The sequence below is a fragment of the Petaurus breviceps genome, unplaced genomic scaffold, assembly GCF_028583685.1.
Source record: "Petaurus breviceps papuanus isolate PSGF00001 unplaced genomic scaffold, PetGlider_PUasm1.0 90845, whole genome shotgun sequence".
In the NCBI taxonomy this organism is placed as follows: Eukaryota; Metazoa; Chordata; class Mammalia; order Diprotodontia; family Petauridae; genus Petaurus; species Petaurus breviceps.
The window spans coordinates 15,991,107-16,014,931 of record NW_027187359.1 but is presented as its reverse complement, the minus strand read 5'-3'; the positions used below and the strand labels follow the sequence as shown (position 1 = coordinate 16,014,931).

The 23,825-nt window shown below is 36.9% G+C and overlaps 1 protein-coding gene across 10 annotated transcripts in view; it reads right to left on the bottom strand.

Annotated features, from left to right (window-relative positions):
- The window catches only part of LTBP1 (latent transforming growth factor beta binding protein 1), a 484,412-nt gene that overhangs the window by 5,295 nt on the left and 455,292 nt on the right, over window positions 1-23,825 (bottom strand). For all 10 annotated transcript variants that reach the window (XM_069072171.1, XM_069072175.1, XM_069072174.1 and 7 more), the window contains 3 exons: window positions 22,969-23,139; window positions 6,509-6,631; window positions 226-375 (listed from right to left, as the gene is read on the bottom strand). In XM_069072171.1, the coding sequence (XP_068928272.1) occupies window positions 226-375; window positions 6,509-6,631; window positions 22,969-23,139 (444 nt within the window). The remainder of the gene's footprint in view (window positions 1-225; window positions 376-6,508; window positions 6,632-22,968; window positions 23,140-23,825) is intronic.

The following is a 23,825-nucleotide window of genomic DNA, read 5'->3' as shown; positions in this document are numbered from 1 at the left end:
GCCCACACTAATTTATGTTAATGAATTACTTAAAGACGTCACTATTTGTCATTAAATCTGTAGTCAATTGAGTCAAAGAGGAAAAGTATAAGCTGTTTTGATTTCTAAACCAACCCAAATTCATTCCAGAGGAAACAATGTCTGTTTTCCTTTACTTGTATAAATCTGGTCACAAAAGGAAAAAGAGGGAAGAAAACCATCTTTACCATGGCACCATGTCCTTACCAACACAAGTCATCTTGGTCATATCTAAGTGGTAGCCATCAAAGCAGTCACATGTGTAGCCCTCCTGTACTCTAACACAGCGGCCATTTTCACATCCATTAAGGATTCCACATTCTTCTGCCTGCAACTCCTCAAAGCTATTTAAAAAACCTGGAAAGAGAAAAAGTCAGATTTTAAAGTAGAAAAAAAATCCCAAGTCACTGATCTATTATAAAATTCTCCAAGTGTCTTTTGGGTGTACAGTTTGTTTCAAACGACATTAGACCAAATGATAAGTTAGCTATTTCTTACTAATTTAAAGAAAGGCTGTTCTCAGTATAAATATGAAAAATAATAAATAAAAGGCTATGCTACATGGGATTCACCCACAATTTTAAATAGTGATGTGTAAAACTATAGCAAAAGAGACACATAGAATAAGGTATCAACTAGTGGGAAAGAAAGTTAAACACAGAAGAAATGCTAAGTTGGATCTGACTATTCACTGTTAAAATACACAGCTTCCACCATCCTTACTGGAAATGACATTAGTAGCAGTGGAAAGAAAGGGGGTAGAAATGAACATTATTTAGTAATCAAGATTAAGCCAATGGAATTCTCCTTTAGAGCTTATGTAGGCAGTTGCTGTAAAGTATGGCTGGAGTACTTGAAAAGAGTACCCAAGGGACTTAGGGAGGGTATTCTCCAACCCTAGGGAAAGACTAGACTGGCAAGAAATTCACCAAGTCTACTTGATCTGGGTTTAAAAACAAGAAGAACACTAACAATAAGCTAATAGAGTGCGTTAAAGTTTACAAAATATTTTACATTATTATTTCATTTGATCTTCACAACAGCCACATGAGGTAAATGCTATTACTATTACCCCCATTTTGCAGATGAAGGAGCTGAAGCTCAGCAACTAAAAGCTTGCTCATAGTCCTAAATGTCTGAGACAAGATTCAAACTCAGGTCTTTCTGACTCCAGCACTCAATCTACTAGGTCATCTAGTTAACATAGGGCCCCTACCAAGGACCAAAGTAGAAAAACAATAGAGATCGAATTGCAAAATCCTAATGAGTGACTAAATAACATCATATTTTTGTCTACAGAATCAAAAGTAGATTTAAATAAAGCTCTTGTCTTACTTTGTGCTTCGAGGTATGCTTTATTTATTATTATTATTATATATTAACTATATATTATTATATATATTATATATAAATTATATATATATAACTAAATATATTATATATTATTATTATATATTAACTCATTTAGAGGTAATGAGCAAGAGTTTAATAATGATACTCACCCTCCCCACAAAAATGCCACAGTGGCTTTATTGGGTACCAGTGTTTTAATTGCTTTGCCAAAATTGAAGGTTGGAAATAAAAACTCATGGTGATCCAAATATGCTGGTGATAGTGTCACCCATTCCATCCCTTCTCCCCCAACTCCAGGGCCTCTCTTCCCTTCCCCCCAGAAATAAGAGCTACCTAAAACAAAACAAAACTGAACTAACACTGATGTTTGGAGAGATTTGCTTTTTCAGTTGTCAAAGTAAAATCTCTCAAACGAACGGCAGAGGGCAGCAAAGCATCATTTCTGATAGACTGAGGGACTAATAGGAAAGAAAGCTAACCTTTCAGCAACGTGAATCTGTACCACTCTTGAAGAACAAAAGGAATAAAGGGGTGGAAGCAATGTGGCACACGGTGATGAGAGCTTATGGAAGCCTGGGGTTCAGGCTGAGTAGGGACAGAAAAAACAAACCTAGATTTTTTTTCTTTTGGTGTTTACTGCCACCTTAAAATTTCTCACTTCCTTAGGCTTCTACCTTCCACCTTCCATATTTACTAATATACAAGCCTGAGTAACTGCCACTGTCTGCTTTCTTTATTCCCACTTAGGGATGGCTGAGATTTGCAAAAAAGGAAAAAAGTCATGAAATCTTGCTGCACGGAACTGCTTTAAAATTCATAGTAAAAACTCATATTTCTATGATATTTTAGGGTCTACAAAGCAATTTATATACACTACCTTGTTCAAACCTCACAATATCCTGAGAGGTATTTACTACTGGTATTATTTTTACTATTATATTTTATTATTATTTTTATTCCTAGTGGTATTATTTTCCACATTTTACAGATGAGCAAACAGAAGATCAGATAGGTGAAATGACTTATTTATGTTCACATAGCTAATGGGAATCAATAGGCTAACTTGAACCCAGATCTCTCTTTCCTGACTTGAAATCTGACACTGTTATCTCTCAAATTACCTAATTGCATCCATGTTATCTAATTTCTATTGGGCCTAAATAATAGGTTTAAAGATCTAGAGCCAGATAGGACCTACTTAAGTGACTTGTTCAAGATTATATAGTAGAGCTGGGATTTGAATCCAGCTCCTTGGACTCCAGAACTAGTATATTCTGTCCGGGTCAGATTCATTGATTATTCATTTCCTGTTAATTCTTATTCATTTCCTGTTAATTCTATGCAATTTTCTACAGCAGCATTGACACACAAATCCCCATCCCATAACTATCATCCACCAACCCCACCTCACCCCTCCCAAGACCAGCAGATGATCTTACTTTCCACTTTATAAAGGTTAGTGGCCATCATATGTGGAATTCCTTCCCATCCCCTTCTCATTATAACTTCAGTTATATGCAAGTAACTCTCAAATTTCTCTAACCAGGACTTCATTCCTGAGTTCTGGCCTACTGGAAATCTCCACCTGACCAGTACCTCAGACTCAACATGCTCAAAAACAAACAAATCACTTCCCTCCACAAACCATAAAATCTTCCTGAACTCAACAATGGTGGCCATTATTCTCATAATATCTGCTCAAAATTTAATTCTCCTGACTGCCCATCTACAATCAGTTTCAGTACTATAATAGCTCAACCTCCTCAACATTTCTAGCCCTACCTGTTCCTTTCCATTACTATAGCTTATCCTGGTTTTACCCTTCATTACTTCACAGGTTGCAGTAACCTCTTAAATGGTCTCCTCAGTTCCAAGTAACTCCCTGTGTCAATTAGTCCTATATCCAACTATCAGATTAATCTTGCTGAAACACAGATCAGGTCACGCCCCTGCTGAAAAGCCTTTAATCGCTCTTTATTGTTTTCTGTATTAAGTTAAACTTCCCACCTAGCAAATTCTGCCTCTGACTTCGAATGGCTAAGTGTGAACAGAGTTACAACTTAATTCTCAATGCTTACCTCCTCTCATTCCCCTATCCCACAGGCTAGTCTTACCAAAGAGAACTAAATACTTTCCCCTTTTCATGGCCTGCATTTTCCAAACCCAATGGTGTCTGACAATGTTCCTCCTGCTTTCTCTCCTCTTCTCCATTGGACCTTCATGCTCAGCTCCAGTATCATCTCCATGAAGTATTTCATTTTCTTTCAATCAGTTCTATTCCCTCCTTCTCCTGTAATGCCTCATTTGTTCCTGTCATGGCACTTAATACAAATCCTCTTAAACTGTAGAATTTCATATATATATATATAATCTTCTCAATTATAAATTCCTGAAGGGCAGTCTTATTCACCTTTGTGTCCTAAACAGAATTCCCACAATGCTCTGTGCAATGATAGTTAATAGTATATAGGTTCATGAAATGAATAAACATATCTAACATTGTACTTCATATTCCTTCATTTTTTTTTTTTTTTGCTTTTTGGAGGGGGGAAGGCAGGGCAATTGGGGTTAAGTGACTTGTCCAAGGTCACACAGCTAGTAAGTGTTAAGTGTCTGAGGCTGGATTTGAACTCAGGTCCTCCTGACTCCAGGGCCAGTGCTCTATTCACTGTGCCACCTTGCCACCCCTATTCCTTCATTTTTAATATGCCCGAAAGAGTCTTGCTCAATCCATGAGGAAATTCTAGTCATGAGCTCAAGGGAAATAAGTGGGATAATTTCTTTGAAGTGCGCTGCAACTTCTGAGAAATTAGAAATACATATCCAAAGCTGCAGGTCATTGTTAATTCTATTATGTTGCCAATAAAGGAAGTAGATGATGGACCAACAGCCTCATCTCTTAACATCTGTAGTTAATTAAAAATTACCATTAATGCAAGGCTAGCATAAAAAAGACAGTACTTAAGCCAGGCCACTTCCACATTAGGGTCCAGAAAGCTTAACAATCATGTAATATTATAAATTTCCATGGACCATGGGACCACGTAAGAACTGTTGTTAAAGATATAAATTGTTATTGCTGGAAATCCCAGTGCTTGACTTTTTTTCAGCATATTTTTTTTCAGCCTATTAAGTATGGTAATTCATTCATGGGCCCAAGTTGCTTTCTTTTTTACAAGGGGGCTAAGTACAATGAAATCCTATAAGGCATGGTCCTCACAAGTTCAGGCTAATCTAAAACAGGCTAATTGCTAATATTCTTCCTGTGTGTTCAGAGTCTGCTACTTTTACTTTGGAGGCCTGTACATAAAACTTCCCAGAATGCTCAGCAGAGTATATCCTAATTAATAACAATAATAATAGCATCCAGTATATCATAGCACTTTAAGATTTAAAAAAAAACTTTGCAAATATTATCTCATATGATCCTCACAACAACCCTGGGAGGTAGGTGTTAATATTATCCTGATTTTCAGACAGAGTGGCTTACAGGGGTACAGAGCTAGTAAATGTCTGAAGATAAATTGGAATTAAAGTTTTTGTGACTCCAGGTCCAGAGATCTGCCTGTTATCAATGGATGCAGAAATGTCCTTGTAGAAGGTAAGCTCCTTGTGGGCAGAGACTGTTTAATTTTTGTATTTATGTAATCACTGCATAGCAAAATATCTAGGACATCATAGACACATGATACATTTTTGCTGAAGTGAAGTGATGCCACCAGTGATATGGGTATATAGGTATTACAGGGTCTATAGGTAATACAGGAGAGTATTCATAGTATGTAGGGCCTGGCGGATGAGGCTGGACCAAGGCTTAGATACTAGTACATTAACTTTAGCTCTAACACTCTGACAGAAGAAAAGGTGTATGTAAGAAGCTACACTGAGTAATATGCAATATATGGCTCTGAAAATAATATGGTATCAATGTTACATCAAGGGGCTGCCAGTTATTTCTCCAAAGAAATCTGCTGTGTAACTTTTCAACCCTACTGAACTTAATTAGAAACAAATGCTCTTCTTAATCTGAAAGCATACAGCACACACCCAACAGAAGTTCTTGGGCAAGGCTGTAACTAGTGCTGCACACTGCTCTCACACTCTGGGGCTGGCATTAGTCTGCTTTATGATTTGGTGAAGAGTCACAGCAAATCAAAATGCTTCTTTGTATTTTGTAATGTAGCAATCTGATAAAAGCAAATTCTTTCCCCAGAATCCTAAGAGGTACTACTTTCAGGAGGATGGAAAGCCATGTGGGCCATGCAGATGACACATAAAATATGTGCATTCCCATTTCTGTTCAAGGAGGGATGTCACATGTTGTTCACTAATATTCTCTTGACAAAACAACATTTTTCAAGTTGAATATGAATCTTTTGTGTCCCTGCTTTCCTACATCAAACATTTCCTTTTCATGTACTGGTTTTCCAGTACAAGGCTGTTCTGGTCACATGATATAAAACACTGTCTTTGTGAATGAGAAGCAAGTTTATACATGCAGGCTACCCTTCCCACTTGAATCCTGCTCAGAATCAACAGAAAGTCAGCATTTACCAGCAATATGACAGTAAACATTTAATAATTCACTCTCAGAAAGAAAAAAAGGATGTGACACATTTGAAAATTTAATCTGCATTATTATTTTCTGAATTGCTTTTATAACTCTAGACAATTAATAAAACAATAAATCAAGCCCTGATTTGGAGTAGCTGGTGCTCACACTGAAAATTTAACAATCAGTTCCCATGAGCTGGATCCATAACACCCACCCCTGGCATACATCATTTCTTTCTTGTGAATATTACTTTACTTAAGTAGATTAAGCATGTGTCATTTTAGTTTACTGAAAATAGCTGTAACACTACTGGGTTGAAAGATAATTCTGGATCTTGAACTGATCTTGTACCAAACCAAGCACAGTCTCTTGAACATAGCAGATTCTTCATAAAGGCTTATTCACTAACTGATGAATTAATTGATTTCACTAGACCACCATTCAACATTACAAAAAAAATTCTGTTACTATAACCATTGATACCCTCTTATTAGTAAAACAACAATAACAACAAACCAAAAAACAACAGCATATCATCTGTAACACAAGTTAGTTTTACATTAATTTAAAAAGTTTACTTACGGTCCTGAACAAAGTAAGGATCTGTCTCTGGAGAATAATGTGCATTGAAGTCAACCAAAGCATCCTGTCCATATGGCCGCCGAGGTCCCGTGACTGGAATATTGCACAGTTGGGCATAGTCATCTAGGACAGAGAAGAAAAAACAATATGAGACATCACTGTTTACTTCTGAGTAAGTCTACTGCATTGGAAATAACTTAAGAAATGGAGAACTTTCTATATGCTTCATCTTCTGTGGAGATTTCCTTTAATATGCTACTTGGATCTTTTTGCAGACTTGGTTGGGTACTCCCTTCAGCAATGCAGATCTCAACTCCTTCATGAATTATTATACCCTATCCAATCAAAATCCTTCTCCTACTAGTCAACCTTTTGATGATATTTGGAGATGGAAAATCTCCATATTTAGCTGGGCTGCTCTTTAGGCTTTAGATACAATTAGGCTATAGATATAATTTGTCACCTTGTCCAACAATGATGAGGCACAGGAGTAAGAGTTATATGGAAACTTTATTATTATTTACCACCACCACCACCACACAAAATCACTGCATTATGGGAGGATCCAGATCTGTGATTTCAGTGAGACATGGCAGTACATATTAGCAACCCTTCTGCATCTTAAAAATTCTTAAGAGTTACCTGGGGAGGGGGGCACCAAGTAATTAAATGACTTGCCCAGGTTCACACAGCCAGCATGTGTCAGAAGGGAGGTGAACCCAGGTGTTCCTTATTCTAATTTCCAGCCCAATGATCACTACTCCATGCTGCTTCCCAATGACAATAATATGCCACAAAAATATAAGACATCATTTCATTTGAACTTTACATCAACTTAGTGATGGAGGATGAGATTCTAGGAATAAACAGATTGAGAGAATTAATGTGGTGGGTGTTCAAGGCAAGTGGCAGAGTCAGAATTGGGGCTCTGATTTCTAGTCTATGCTGTTTCCATTATTCCATACTTACATGGAAAACTCTGAAGGAATTGCAAAAATGTCTAAATATTTGGAAATATATGTTAGACAAACTGATTGGAAGAGACACATAAGTCCAAGTTTAAAGAATATTCCAAAATTGGACCAATGAAAAACATCTGAAGAGTTAGTACAACATGCCTCTTAAGGAGGGAAAAAAATGAGCAATCTGTAAAAATACCCTAACCTCTTTTGAAGAAAGGTACCATGTATTATTTATCATATAATGATACAATTGTGGTCAGAAGTATTTTGAAAGCATTAAGGAGCCAATGCTGTTAAAAAAAAAAAAAGGAACCCACTCACTAAAGTCAAATGAAAATTCAACACTGGCAAATCAAAGCATGGGAAAGCCAGGGTTTTCCAGTGCTACTGGTCATAACTTTGCTTGGCTTTGGCACCACAGTACTTTTATTATCTCTTCTAGCTCAGATGGATAGTCCAGTGGTTACGAGATATGCCACTCCATTCCCCAACTGCAATAGCTTGCTCTACCTGATCCTACCCTTCCAGGCTACTACCGTGTTTCCCTGATAATAAGACACTGTCTTATTATTTTTTTGGACAGAAAAACACCAGAGGGCTTATTTTCAGGGGAGGGCTTATTTTAATGAACATTGACAGCAATTTTAATAAACAGGTAAATGTGAACAAAAAAATGTACCTTTATTCGATAAGCAAATCACTGGGGAAGAACAGGATGACGCACTCACTGCTGCAGCTCTGATTGGATGCAGCTCGGAGCGCGGCGTGCGTTTCACCCGGGGGGGGGGGACAGTGCATACAGAGGGTACCGTAATGTAGCGTGTAGCGCAGGGGATCACCTTCACTACAGTAGCAATCTCAATAGGGCTTATTTTCGGGGGAGGGCTTATTTTAGAGGAATCTTACACAGTAAGGGGAGGGCTTATTTTCGGGATAGGTCTTATTATCGGGGAAACACAGTAAATATCCTTCTCTCTGGCTCCCTGATCCAAGGCCATGATCCTCTACAATTACTACTTGTAAGTAGATTATACTTCCATTTAAGAATTAGTAACCACATCATAGCTATCTATCTCATTGATATGACTATCCTAGTCCATAAAGTTGGTCTTTGTTCTCAATTGTCCGCAAAGTCACTAGGGTCTCTATTACAGTAGCCTGTATCCTAATTAGCTTCAATCTAAACAAGATTTAGAGGAGACAATGACATGATTATCTTGATCTAAGATAGAGAAATGGTAGGAAAACCTCCTATCATGAACCATTACCTCTTCAGTTTGTTTTCTTTAGAAAAATACAAAGACTCAATAAAAGCTAAAAGTTTAAATCATCAGGCCAACAGGAACTACATACCAGAGTCCTGAAAGAATAGGCAGATATGATTGCTGAGCTACAGGCATTGATCTTTGAAAGACAGTGGAGAATGGCAGAAATAAGGCAGGATAATAAATTGACAAATGTTCCAATTTTCAAAAATGGTCAAAGAATGGTATTTGCAAACTCTATGTCATTGAATTTGACTTCAATTTCAGGAAAATTTTTAGAACACATTTTACTAAAGGGACAATTTATGAATATCTAGAAGAAGCAGCAGTGATCAAAAAAATCCAATATGCCTTTATAATGCTAGACTCCTTTTTTGACAGTTACTAGACTAGTAGAACAATTTAGAAAAATTATCTTCCAGATTTCAGCAAAGCATTTGATAAAAGACTTTCATGCTATCCTTGTGGATATGGTGAAGTGATCCAGACCAGCCAATAGGGCCAGATGGATTAATGACTGGTAAAACTTTTCATCAGAAAAAGGCTTAAGAGATTTCAGTGAAATTCAAGTTCAATACAAATCAATAGTATGATATGGCAGCCAAAAGTCAATAAGATTTGGACCACAATCAACAAAGGAATATGTGACAATCCTATTGTATTCTGAACTTGTCAGGCCATTTGTGTACTGTGATTAGCTCTGGATGTCATGTTTTAAGAAAGACACTAAGAATTTGGAAAGTATCCAGAGAAAGAATAGTGAAGGGACTTGAGTTCATGTCATACAAATATGCTAAAGGAATTAGGAAGATTTACCCTGGAAAAGATTTCGGGGGGGGGGGTGCACCACATTTAATAGCTAACATTACAGCTTCAAATATTTGAAGGGCCATCATCTGGAAGAGGTATTAGATTTGTTGTACTTGGCCTCTGAGGGCAGAACTAGAAGCAATGATGACAGTGTAACAGAGACACTTTCAGACATCATATAACAATCTTTCTAACAATCAGCTTTATCCAAAAGTGGAATGGGCTGTCTCTGGTTCTCCCTTCCCAAGAAATCTTTAAGTAAAGTCTGGGTGACTGGCTACCCCTAAGGTGCATGATACAGAGGACTGGATGGGAGAGGGCATCGAGGTCCAGATTCTGAAGAAATGATTTCGTTGATCTCTTTCAGCTCTGAGATTCGGTCATTTTATCGACTGTCCCTGATTTTCTGGGAGAGTACCAGTAGCAAGTGCAAGGTGTAGTTGTTAGTTCTAGTCAGCTAATATATATGGGAGATATCAAAGGAACCGTGACCCCACACATGAAAACCAGTGTAGTGTTTCTATCTCACCAGACACAAACAAAAAACAAAAACACTACAATCATCTTTTGACTATTGGATCATTCCATTCAATATATAAAAAACTATAAAAACACTTCTACGATTCATGAGTCCTCCTCCTCCAAAATAGTATTGTTTAATTCAATTTAACAGGTATTAAAAGCCTATATTTTAAGTATTTGGGGTGGCTGCATGTAAGTCTTTCTTTCAGTCTTGTCCCATATGACAGTTTTTAAGGGGCAAATACTATTCCTTTTTTAGCTATGTTTCTATCCTTATTCTAGCACTGAGGGTACTACACAAAAACAAATGATTCAGACTAGATGTCTTTTTTAACATCCTTAATTCTTGCCAGTCTAGATCCCTTTCTCTTTACCAAAACAGCAGAAAACATACAAAGTACCATATGATGGTAGTTTACATCAGAACTTGACTATCTATTGATTTCATTTGCAAGACATACTAAGGCTTCGTCTATTAAATATAGAACTTAACTTTAAATTGAGGTAAGATACAAAAAATACCCCATCCTTTTAGAACCAGGCAGATGAGATCCCCTGTTGTCACTTTAACACATGAACATACTCTGACAGGAGAGCTGCCCCATTCTTCATGAAACACTTTATTTTTTTTTTGAGGGGGGAAGGCAAGGCAATTGGGGTTAAGTGACTAGCCCAAGGTCACACAGGTAGTAAGTGTGTCAAGTGTCTGAGACTGGATTTGAACTCGAGTGCTCTATTCACTGTGCCATCTAGTTGCCTACGAAACACTTTCAAAGGGCTAATCTGGACAGCAGAATATCACATATCTGGCACATGAGAAAGCTAATTTGAATTTTTAGTACATGCTCACATAGATTAAGTTTATAATTGCTATTCAATGAATTCATTTAATCTAGAGCACACTAGGTTGAGAAAATCCCCTTAATTTCATTTTAATAAGTCAGATTCCAGCTCATTCTTGTGCACCAAGTAGATACTTTATCTCACTATACATTTCAAGGGCTCAAATTCCCTGCATAGTTACCCTACTGGTTTCAATTTAGTATCGTTCAATTTTAATGATATTTTAAAATTAAAATTTGAAACCAACACACACACACATGAATTAAAAACAAAATAAACCCTTCACCAGTGATTATGGAAGAAGATACAGAGGCAAACACCCAAGCAGAAAATAAAAAATGTTTGATAGAAAATAACCACTGCAGTCCATGGGAGAACTGGAGTGACAGCAGGGAATGACATAATACTTGAACCAGCACAGCACCTAGCAAACAGAGTGGAGACAGAAGAAAGTTGTTTTAGTGATGCTTTAGTGCTGTCCAAGGGACAGAGGTTCTTTGATGAAAATGGCCAACTATGGTTCCTTGGTCTTTCTCCTATAATTAGGAAACTTCAATGTGACCTGAATGGAAAAAACTTCCCTTAAAATGATCTATTTTCCTTTTCTAAAATTTCCTACTCAGAAAAAAATTCTAATTATTTGGGTTCCTGGTTGAATCAATTTGCCACAAAAAAAGTGCTCCAAGTTATCATCTGCATTCACTCGCTCTTGAAATGATTTTGTATTACTTTGTACCTAATTTGTATTTATTTATTTGTGAACATGCTTTATTCTTCCCCCAAGACAAAATAAACTACTTATGGGCAGGGAATATTTTGTTTTTTCTTTAGTATCCCTGGTGTCTAACATAAAACATACAATGTGAAAGGCCTCTCCCAGGGAGGGTGAGTAGAGGGAATGAGGCCTTGATCTGAACTTAGTTTGAATCCTGCTTTGCTACTTAAGACCTCTGTAACCATGAGCAAGTCCTTTCACTTCTCTGGTGCCCAGTTTCTTAAACTATAAAGTGATGAGTTGGACTGGCGTAGCTCTAAATCCTATGATACTGTCATAACCAAACATTTTCCACTGTGACTTCTGCCTTTCCTTGACCTTAAGATTTCATAAAACACCTATAGCAAGGTTACTATGAACTCTGTATACATGAAAGATATATCAATGGATCTTTTCATGATCTGCTTTATGAACCCAGGTCTGCCTTATTTATTTGAGTGTTCATTTATTTATTTAGCTATCTTATAGATCAATTAACTGGAGTGTGGAGGGGAAATTAAAGAGCTAGCCCTAGGCTATGTTTGCAATGAAATTCTTGCTATGCAGGAATAACCCTGAGAGATGAAATACTCATATTGACCTATTAAATGACACAAATTAATTAAAGGCAAGCTTTATACTAATAATTACCAGGTTTTGACAAAAAATAGCTCAGAGCAGTCATACGGTAAAAGTAACATTGAATTTAGACTCAGAGAAACTCATTTCAAGCCCCAGCTCAGCTACCTCTTACCTGTGTGACCTTGGGCTAAGCCATCTTGCTTCTCAGGGCTTTTTCCTCAGTTGTCAATCAAAGAGAGCCCAACAAAAATACCTATAAGGTTCCTTCCAATTACTGTTTTAATTCTATGATCATACTACAGTGTATGTAAAGGGACTGATAAATCTCAATAACAAAGTCACAAATGAGATTGGAGTGGGGAGAAGTTTACCATCTGTTAATTAGATTACCATTCTACTTCCTCCTTTTCAAACTGATAGGATGGTAAAATCATTTCACTTCCTTTTTCTTCTTAATTTTAGGTATTGTTCAAAAGTGATGGGATTGAGAGGTTAAAGGAATAGGAAAAGCAATCAGTGCATGAAATAATTTCCTAACATACAAGGTTTTTTTAATATACACAAATTGGGAACTCTTTTTGTAAGTGTTGGTTAAAAGTATGCTTGGAAAGTAAATTGTTTTATTAATAAGTTTCAAAACTTAAGTTCAGCTAATCCATCTGTGTTTTCCCATTCTTGACATACATTAATTTCCTCACCCAAATTCAATTCAAGAAAAAGTGATTATTAAGTATCTATCCTAAGTGTCAGCCACTGTGCTAGGTCTTGAAGACAGAAATATATGTACCAAACAGACCCCCTGCCAACCAGAAGCTACAATCTGAAGGGGAGAAATAGGAGAAATAATGTTCATAAATAACAGGGATGCAAGGGAGAGTGGGATAAAGTCAAGGGAGAAATTCAGGCAGAATGGTATCCATTGGATCAATACGGACCAATGAGAGGGGGAGTAGAATATTCAGAAGGGCAATGATAGTATTGATCATCCCATACTTCTGATATATGCACTTTCTCAGTGACTGGCTGAATCACAGGGAACAGAAACCAATTTTTTTTTTTTTTGTTAGAAGTTCAAAGCTTTCCAGATACAAATGCCTTCTGCTCTAAGATTACATGTACTCAGTATATATCATGTGTATATTATCTAGTTATTTACATTTTATCTCTTCAATTAGAATGTGAGTTCCTTGAGGGTAAGGACTGCTTTTTTTTTAAACCTTTGTTTGTATCTCTGATGTTTAGCAACATACCTTGCACACAATACATGCTTAATAAATATTTTTTGAGATACTGAATAAGAAGCCACATAGATAAAAGCCCTCAAAGAATAACTTCTGCTAGTATTATGCAAGAATAAAGTTTTAGTCTTATGGGAAGCCAGTTTTACAGGATGAGGGTCCTATCCTTCAGTAAGTTATCCCTAGCTCACTGTTACATTAGCAATGAGCAAAAATCAGAGTGGTAGACCAGCAACAGTGGTGCTCCAGTGAAGCTTCAGTAATGACTATAAGTTAGATCTACGCTGAAAAATTTTGGTTTTAGGCATCAAAATTAGGGATAGAGTCAATAAAATTCAACTGCTTTCACGTGTATAGTGACTTCTTCTTGCAAGACTATGTGAAGATATATTTAAAGCCTTCAAAAACTCAGAATTTGTCATAAATCATGTTGTTAATAAATAGCCTGACCTGCTTCATCAGCAACAACAAAAACAACCAACTATTGTTTATTTCTCTTGATGATACCATATAGCCATAAAACACAGAACCCCAAGGTCTATAGAAAACCAAACCACAAGTGAACATAAGGACTATGGAAGCTACATTGTGGGAATACACTGGCAGCAGTATATAACAATCTGCACACACACACACAATGACAAAGAATGTATCACCCAGTGTATATATGACCAGAGAACTAAACAGATCAGGCAGCAAGAGTGAAGTATTATTTAAAAAAAAAAAACAAAGGTAGGGATTGAAGGTGAAAAGGCTGGGTGCCTGTAAGGGTTATGGGATTTAAAGATCTCCCATGCCCTATGAACGTGCTGACATAGCAGAGCAAGAGAAAGTGAAAAGCCGAGCTAACAGTCCTGCGGTTGGCAGTTGGTGGCAGTTGCCTTTTTTTTTTTTTTGAGTTAGGACTCCGGCTGAGCACTGCCAGGGGCCGGAACTGCTGGGAGCACTCTTCCAGGACACTGGGTGGTTGCTGTGAGTGGGGAGAGGAGGACCTTTGCCTGAGGTAGCCTGTTCTGTTTTAAAGGCTTGAGAATGTGGATGCTTTTTACTTTATCTACCTGTGCCAATGTCATAACTACTCTGATGGCTTTCACTTTCTGATTTTGGGACTCAGTCTTTTGGCATCTTAATAAATTTTCTAGTTTATTTCCCCAAATGGCAAACCTGACGTATTTTGTGATGGATAATTATATCAGCATATTTGTAATCTCTATAGGCATTGTGAATATGGCATTGCTGATACAGTGCCACACTGTTATTTTAGAAATATTAAGAGAAGAAGAAAAAGGCTTTAGCACATTAGGAAGGTTCTCTATGGAAGACTTACGGAAGGACTAGGACTTGGACAAGAATGACATGGGTTAAGATGAGCCATGATCTGAATTGCAATGAAGTCGTGACTGATTAACATTTCAAAATAAGGCAAGTGCATCATCTGTGAACTAAGGAAAATTTCTGACAATTACTTAGCCTATCTGCATTCATTCTTTACATAAATTCTAAACAAATATAGGTGCTATATATTGGTGGACATCAATGAAGCTATTGTCACAATTCTATTTTTACTCTGACTACTGTATTAAATGTAGTTGAAGGAGAGAGTCCACATAACTTAATTACTTTTCCTGGTTCTTAAGATAAATATACACTTCTAGCAGAGGGAAGTCTATTAGATTAGATACCCACTAAAGGCAGGGACTTTGTCATTTTATATCTGTGCATTCCCAGTGTCTAACACACAGTGAGTGCTTACTAAATGTTTCTAGAATTGAATAGAATTAATAGATTTTCCTGAAATATAATATTTAGTTTTGTACCTGAGGCTCGCTCAGGACAATAAGACAATAGCTTCATCTACTCCTGAAAGCACATCATTATAAGAGTTCAGAGCCCAGCAATGTTTGCTGATCCTCCAGAATTGGCTTTCCAACAATTCACTTACTCAGTCATATGGACACTGGAGATTTGAGGTTTGGGAACCAAAGTTTTCCAAGATATTTCTCCAGAATTCTGTCTTCAACAGTTTAGCAGGAAATGAAAGAAACATTTCCCCTCTATCAGGGATTTAAAAAAATCATTCTGACTCTGGAGAAAACAGTATTGCCCTTTCTTTTAGTATATTTTAAAATTAATTTTATACCAAGAAGGGGATTTAACTTGTCTCTTTTTTTTCTTTTTCACTTTAATATATCTGACTGAATAAATAGTCAAAGAAAAAAAAATCCAGGTCACTTTCTCTTCTAAAGTTTTACTAACCAGTTTTAGGCCTACTGCCCTTTTTTTTTTATTCCTCCTATACCTAGCCTATCACTCAATCTCTTCTGTCCCTTTTATGTCTACATTTTTCAGTTCCTTAAATATGATAATGTACATAAAGTACTCAAAAACTTGAAGCACTATTGTCATCACTTAGGGGCACAGGACCCCCAGTGAATCCCCCCCTCCCAATAACTCTAGGCCCTACCCCCAAACTTTATTTTTAATAATTTAAAACATATTTATTTAATACACAAAACAAGTAAAACAACATGTTGCACTCATAAAAAGTTGCTGTTTCTAAGAGAAGAGAGATTAGTATCTTGCACACTATGCAGAGACTTTGCACCTGCAGATGTAGCTGCAACAATTGTTCCATGTATTTCCTTCTAGGAAAAGTGCAAGATACAAGGAGAAAATAAAATGGCTGAGTCTGGAAGACAGAGAGACAAAGAGGGGGTATTCCTAAAAAAAGTGCATAGCCTGTCCTTTAGTGAACTGAAAGTTTTAACAAAATTCAATTGTTTATAATAAATTTATGTATGTACATTTATGGCAATAAATGATAAAATAGATTAATAATATATAGAATTTATGCATTTCTGTTACTAATTTTTAAAAGTTGTCATCTGTGATTTTGCCTCAATATGCCACAAATCTCCAAAAATTCCACTTAATTATCAATGGTTATCTGTGAATAACCAAAACCATGCATGTGAAACCCATGAATGTGCAGGGATGACATTTATGATTGTCAGTTATTATTCAAGTCAACAAGCTTTTTAATACTCACCATGTGGCAAGCACTGTGCTAGGTACAATGGATATAAGACAATCAATCAAGAAACAATTCTATGGCAGACTTCTGTTTAAGATATATACATATATATATATGCATGAGTACACATATACAAACATCTTACATATGCACACACAATATACATGCATGTGTATGTATGAAAGTATGTATATGTGTTATCTCACAGATACTACAGATCCCTCTTTTACTGTTGCACTAAAGGCTTGATGAGAATTCAAATGGAATACTGGGAAAAAGGCAGTCTATGTTAGGAGTTTAAAAAGTCAGCTTATAAAAGGGCCTATTGTACTTTTCCCTTTGAAGCCAGGGAGAAGGTGTGTGTTTCATCTCTGATCCATAGGAATCTATGAAGAATCAGTGAAGGATACAGGAAGGATGGAAGTGAGAAGAGACTTATTCCTCATTGGAATTATTTTAATTCTGGTGTTGAGAGTTTTTTGAAGCCTCTGTGAGAAACTGGCAGGTACACTGTATTTTGGAAAGACTTGCCTGTAATCACTGAAGAGGGGAAGTAGCTCACTTGCTCCTGGTCACACAACAACATAAGATACATCAGAGATGAGTTTCAAACTTGAATCTTCCTAACTCTAAGCTAAGCATACTTTCTATGCAGTGAGGCACTCAGGACACCCTTGTTTTATCTTTGGATTATCAGCACCTAGTAGAGTGCTAACGAGATATGCTACTTGTCCTGATATATCCCCACCATGGGAAAAAAGTGAATGTCCATGGCAATGACATACAAATCAAAGAGCGGAGGCAGGTTTGGCCCATCCCTCGGCATCTTGTTTTTTATTTATTTGTAAAGGATGCTTTTGCTTTATGACCTTTCATCTGGCTTAGAGCTCAGATGGCACCTCTTTTCTCTCCCCCTCAAGGTGAATTCATAGGTGTTTTTGCATGGAATTCATCTTGGAAGAAGTTCAGGTGAGTGTGCTTACACTTGCATGTTTTGTCACTCTTGATTAATCTAGTTGTAATTCAGAAACTCATAGGTTCTTCTCTTGCATAACTGTAATCTTCAATAAAGCTCAGGGAAAAGTAGCCTTATTTTTCTGTCCCATCTTCCCAGAAGTATTTTTCTTACAAGCTGCAGTCTCTACTTTAATCCCTAATATTCTATTTACATGTCCACTTGTGTGGTTTCTCCCACTGGTGAACCTTAGCCCTATACAGTCTCCTTCTGTCCAACTATACTGCAAATAATTTGAGAGCATTAGTTACATAGTCAGAGAACTTGGACTCAAATTATATTTAACATTTTTGGGCCTCAGATTAATCATGTGTAAAATGAAGGCATGAATGTGATGGATTCTAAGCTATATGAACCTATGAAGTCTCTCCTCTTTGAGTTCATCATTGATTCTAGAAGTGATAGGGAGCCACTAGAATTTATCGAGTAGTCAAGAACATGGGCAGACCTGTGCTTTAGGAAACCACTTTGGTAACTGTTGGTCAGATGAATTGGAGTAGGGAAATATTTGAAGTAGGGAGACCAATTAGGAGGCTACTGCAATAGGCCAAAAGAGAGACAAGGGCCAGGATTTAAGTGGTGGCTTTAAAGAAGGCAACTGATGTATGAGTCATCAGTATCGGCAAGTTTTGACAGAAGCTGGAACCATCATAGAGGTTGTTTTAACTGCCAGGAAGCATTTAGAGGGAAAAAAAAGTAGAAAAACAAAAATGGCTGATATCCACATCCAAAGAAGTGGCTGTCTTCTTTGCTAAAGTTAACCCCTCCACGTGTTCATCAATTAAGGTAATTAACAGTCTCCTCATCTCCAAATCCACTGGCGATCTTTTTGTCCTCACCCTACTTAATCTCTATGTGGCATCCGACACTGTAGACTACCTCTTACTTCTTGATAACCTTTTCTCCCCTAGCTCTTTCATATAAATTTAGCCAATCTAGATTACTCTTCTCATCATCAACCATGCCTATCTCCTCCCCATGCCTTTATTCACAGCATCACTTACATCTAGAATTGATTTCTCCCTTTAATCTTTATCTATTCCTCTTCTTTTCTTCCTTTAAAGCTGAAATCCTGAAGTCTTTTCAGATTTCCTCAGATTAAAGTGTTTCTTTCCTCCTCAAATTTCTTATGGCAGTGGACCTTTCCCTATGCTTGTCTGGATCTCCCTTGTATCATAATTATTTGTATTCTTGTCCTTCCCATTCCACCAATAACATTATAGGGAATCAGAAAGGAGGGCACGAGTAACATCTCTGTATCCCCAGAGTTCCCTGCACACAGTAAACATTTTACAAATACTTGTTGAATATTTGCTTTAACAAAGCAAAAGCCTAGGCCTACTTCCTTGCATAGGAATTGGCTTTCATGGGAGCAAGGCTACATTTACTTTTAAATTCACTCCTGCATTTTCTTAGACAAACACTACTGTGTGAGCAATATTAATGTTTTTTTTTTCTTTTCTGGGTCATCAAAAATCTTTTTTTTTTAACAAACAAGGCAATTTGTTTCTAAGTGATAAAGTTATTTCAAATGTTTAGTATTATCAATTTAGCATGGAATCCAATTTGATCCATTTAATTTATGGATTTCTGTAACAGTGCTAAAAACGTTAGTTTCAATTACTCACTTTAGGCAGCTTGTGAAAGCCAAAATACTGCCTTTGTTTAAGTTAGTCTTTTGAGGTTTGAGGAGCCCTCTCTCAATTTTACTGTCTTTCAGAAAACCAATTATTATTTCTATAGGGCAAAAAAAGTTATTTAAGAGCATGGAACTATGGGAGAAACAATTTTTCCTGTTCTTTTTTTTCTTAACACAGCTTAATGGTCTAATTCTGCTTTGTGAACATGGACACAACTATGCCAAACTGAACGGCCTTTTCTCAATCCTCATTCTCCTCTTTCTGTATCTTTTGATACTGGTGATTACCCTCTCTCCTCCTTAAAACACTTCTTTCTAGGTTTTTAGATCACAGCTCTCTCTTGGTTCTTCTCCTCCCTATCTAACTAATTATTATTAGTCTCCTTTGCTGGATCCTCATTCTGATCACACCTTCTAACTGTAAGTGTCCTTCAGGGTTCTATCCTGGCCCCTCCTTTCTATCTATATACTAGTTCATTTATTTGATGACTTCATCAGCACCCAAGTACTAAATTACTATCACTATGATGGCGATTCTCAAATCTGCCAATCTTACCTAACCTCTCTGCTGAAATACAATCTTGCATCTCCACCTGCCTTACAGAAATTCCAAACTGTATGTCTGATAGGCATTTCAAACTCAACCAAAACCAAACTCATTATCTTTTCCCCTAAAGCCTTTTAGCCCTCTTATATTCCCTGTTATTATAGAAGGTAACACTATCCCTATCCTTCCAGTACCTCAGGCTTGCAACCTGGAAGTCATCCTTGAATCCTCACTGTCTCTCAACCCCCATATCCAATCTGTTGCCAAAGTCTATTGATTTTACTTCTGCAATATCTTTCTAATATGCCCCCTTCTCTCCTCTGACAAGGCCACTGCTCTGGTGCAAGCCCTCATCACTTCACTCCTGGCCTATTGCAATAACCTGCTGGTGGATCTGTCTCCAGTCTCTCCCCAATCCAATCTATTCTCAATTCATATGCCAAAGTGATTTTTCAAAAGCGCCAATCAAATCATGTCACCACCCCTCTCCCATTCCCAGTTCAATAAACTCCAGTGGCTCCCTATTGCCTCTAGGATCAAATATAAAATCCTCAATTTGGCATTTTATAACTGTTAAGTAGGTGGTGTCCCCCCATCTATTTTTCCAATCTTCTTACACCTTACTCTTCACCATGTACTCTTTGAGCTAGTGACAATGGCCTCCTTGATGTTCCATGAACAAGAAACTAGGCTTCTGAAAGCAAAGTTCCTTTGAGCAATCTTCTTATGGCAAGAACTCCAAGCCTTTCACCAGCTTGTTTTCCCTCTGATGACTAGGCTCCAGTTTACCAATGTTTTTCTTGAAATGTGGCATGCAGAATTGAACTAAATACTCCAGATGGGTTCTGGTCAGAGAGTAGTACAGTATGACTATTATCACCTTATTTCCTGGATACGATGCCTTTCTGAAAACTAAGATTTCATTAAAAAAATTTTAGAGGGGGTACAGAAGGGGACTTGACATATTACACTATTCCAAATAGGGATAATAACAACACATACCTCCCATGGTGTTGTGAGGATAAAAAAAAATATTTGTAATGCGCTTTGTAAACCTTGAAGCACTATATAAATGTTAGCTATTGCTATGATTGTTAAATTACATTAGTTTAAAAGTGTTTCATAAATAGAAACTATAAAATAACTTTAAAATATATTTTAAAAAGGATCACCCAAGTTCAGTGTATTTTGATTCTACTAATTCTACTACAGTGGATTTATTAGTTCATTTTCTTCTTTAAAGTAATTCTATCCCAGTATCAATTTTGAGAAAAGAATTAAGAAAAATGTTTTCCCTAAATTAACTCTTCCCAAAAATTGTCAGCTTTGAAAAAACTTTTAAGATGAACAACAAAATAATTGTCTAAGGTTTACATAACAGTTGACCAAAAAAAAAAACAGTCGGACAACTCTGAAAAAAACCAATCCTGTCATTTCACAAATTAGGACAATAGGGAATTCTAGATGGAAGCAGTGATTTTCTAAAAGACTTAACTATGCTATTTTTTTTAAAAGAAGTAGCAAATAATACCCAGCCATTTATTACTGTCAGAGGTGATAAGAGGGAAATACAAATAAGCATTCACATTTCACCCTATTTTGCTGGTTTCCCTCCAACTTCCTTTTTATTTTTTAATTTTTTCTTTTTGGAGGGCATTTGGGGTTAAGTGACTTGCCCAAGGTCACATGGCTAGTTTTTGTGTTAAGTGTCTGAGGCCGGATTTGAACTCAGTTCCTCCTGACTCCAGGGCCAGTGCTCTACTCATTGCGCCACCTAGCTGTCCCAAAAGTCACCTGGTGGCCAAGCCTCTCTCTTTTTTTTCTTTTTGGAGGGCAATTGGGGTTAAGTAACTTGCCCAAGGTCACACAGCTAGGTTTTGTCTTAAATGTCTGAGGCCAGATTTGAACTCGGGTCCTCCTGACTCCAATGCCAGTGCTCTGTTCACTGTGCCACCTAGCCACCCCAACTTCCTTTTAAAATCTTATCTTCAGTTCCCTCTTACTTCTGGGCAATTAATAAGAAGTTTGTTCAGTAATAAAGTTGGGTAAACAAGCACTGATCAGGCCCAGCCAGGCTGTTTTAATAAAATGTTTCAAATTCTGGAGAAATTGCAAGTTAACTTCTCACTCTCTTATTTCCCTAATTTCTGTTTTCTTTTCCTAGACTACCAACATACTGGCATCAACTGAAGAGTCTCTAATGTAATCAATCACAGAGTGGTTTCAGTCAGCCAATCAATCAACAAACATTAAGAGGCTACTTTTACCTGGCATTAGGTATAGAGGATACAAAGGCAAAAGTAAAATATTCCCTGTCCTCAAGGAGCTCACATTCTATCATAAAAAATAAAATGATCATATAAAGATATATACAAAATACATAAGAAATATACACAGGATAATTTTTCTTGTGTGTGTGAGAGAAGTGGCATTAGCAGCTGTGGAGACTCAGGAAAGGCTTCCTTCAGAGGAGTACTGAAGGAAACTAGGCTTCAGAAAAAGGTAGAGATAAGGAGGGAATGCATTCCAGTTAGAGGGAACTGTCACTATAAAGGCATAGAGACAGATTTTCTCTCTAAACAGTATTTATCAGAAGAAGGAGAAATTGCTGAAGGGATATACTATAGAATCATAGACTCAGAACTGAAAGGGACCTTAGCAAGCAACCAGCACAACCCCTTGATTTTATCTGAAGGTACTGTGATGATTTGTGTGAAAAATCCTCTATTGTAGATACTTGGTAAGATATGTACAAGAATTGCACAAGGTGTGAGAACCATGGATGGATTACAATTCACAAGCTAGCAGAAGAAGAATCCAAATTCAGGTCACAGAAACATAGCACTGGAGTGTGCTGTGGTGGTTTACATAGCTCCATTCTTACCCCATCTCCATTTCCAAACAAGATATCTGGGGAAAGGTGAAATACTTAAGCAAATAAGTGAAATGATTATGTTTTCATCACTGGCTAGCTACTCCACAACAATACAGAAGACAATGTACAAAGGTAGTCATCTGGTAATATGTTTCAAGAGGTGTTCTGGCTAAGTTAAAAAAAATAATCTTGATAATTGTATTTTAATATAGTTTGTTTCTTTTATAATCCTATGTATTTTGTTTATGCATTTAAAACACAGTTCTGAGAAGAGATCCATTGGTTTTTACCAGATTGCCAAACAGGTTCAAGACCAAAAAAAAAAAAAGGTTAAGAACCCCCAGGTTAAGTGAATTGAACAGGACTTTCCATACCTGAGTCTTTCATAGGGCAGAGCGCACATTGCATGCCCCAGGCCTCTCCATACAAACAGCAACACTCAGTGTAAGTTGTCTGCTTCCCTACCAGTGGTCGGCTACAAACATACTCATCACTCAGGTGTTCCCAACAAAGATCCTGGTAGACATCAGTTTCTTCTGTTTGTTCTGAAACGGATGACACAGTCACATAATCATACCACTGTTACACTGTTGTTCCTATTTCATAACCACCAGTTAACATGATATTAGAAGTCAATAGTTCTCAATGTATTACACACAGATAATCTACAAGCATTCATCTCTACCCCTACCTTCTTCTCATTCCAATTAGCCCTACGTCTCTCATTGTCTGAAGGCTATATTCTGACTAGATATGTCACTACCTTAAATTCAATATGACAAACACAGAAGTCCTTTTTTCTTTCCACTAAATTAGGTCTTCTTAACCCCGGTGGGGGAAAGGAAAGAGGAGAACTTGAATAAAAAAAAAAGTTAGTCCTAATTTTCATTAACCTGTAACTGAAATTTAACATTTCCTTCAATTATTTAAAGATAATATTCTGAAAGGAGGTACAGGAGCTTCATTAGATTGTCAAAAGGATCCAAGAGACAAAAAAGGTTAAGAACTCCTGGACTAAACTTTCTTAGGATCAAAGGATTTAGAGCTGAGAAGTTTAGTTGGAAAGAAAATAATCTTGTATTTTTTTACATTGAACTGGATAGAGATAAATCTGTAACACTGAACTGAAAGTCTAGTCCAAGCCTAAAATTTTGAGATGGGGTTCCTAAAGCTCAGAGTCACTCTGGGCTCCTTTTAAGTAGAGAAACTGGGATTTGAGCGCAGTTACTTT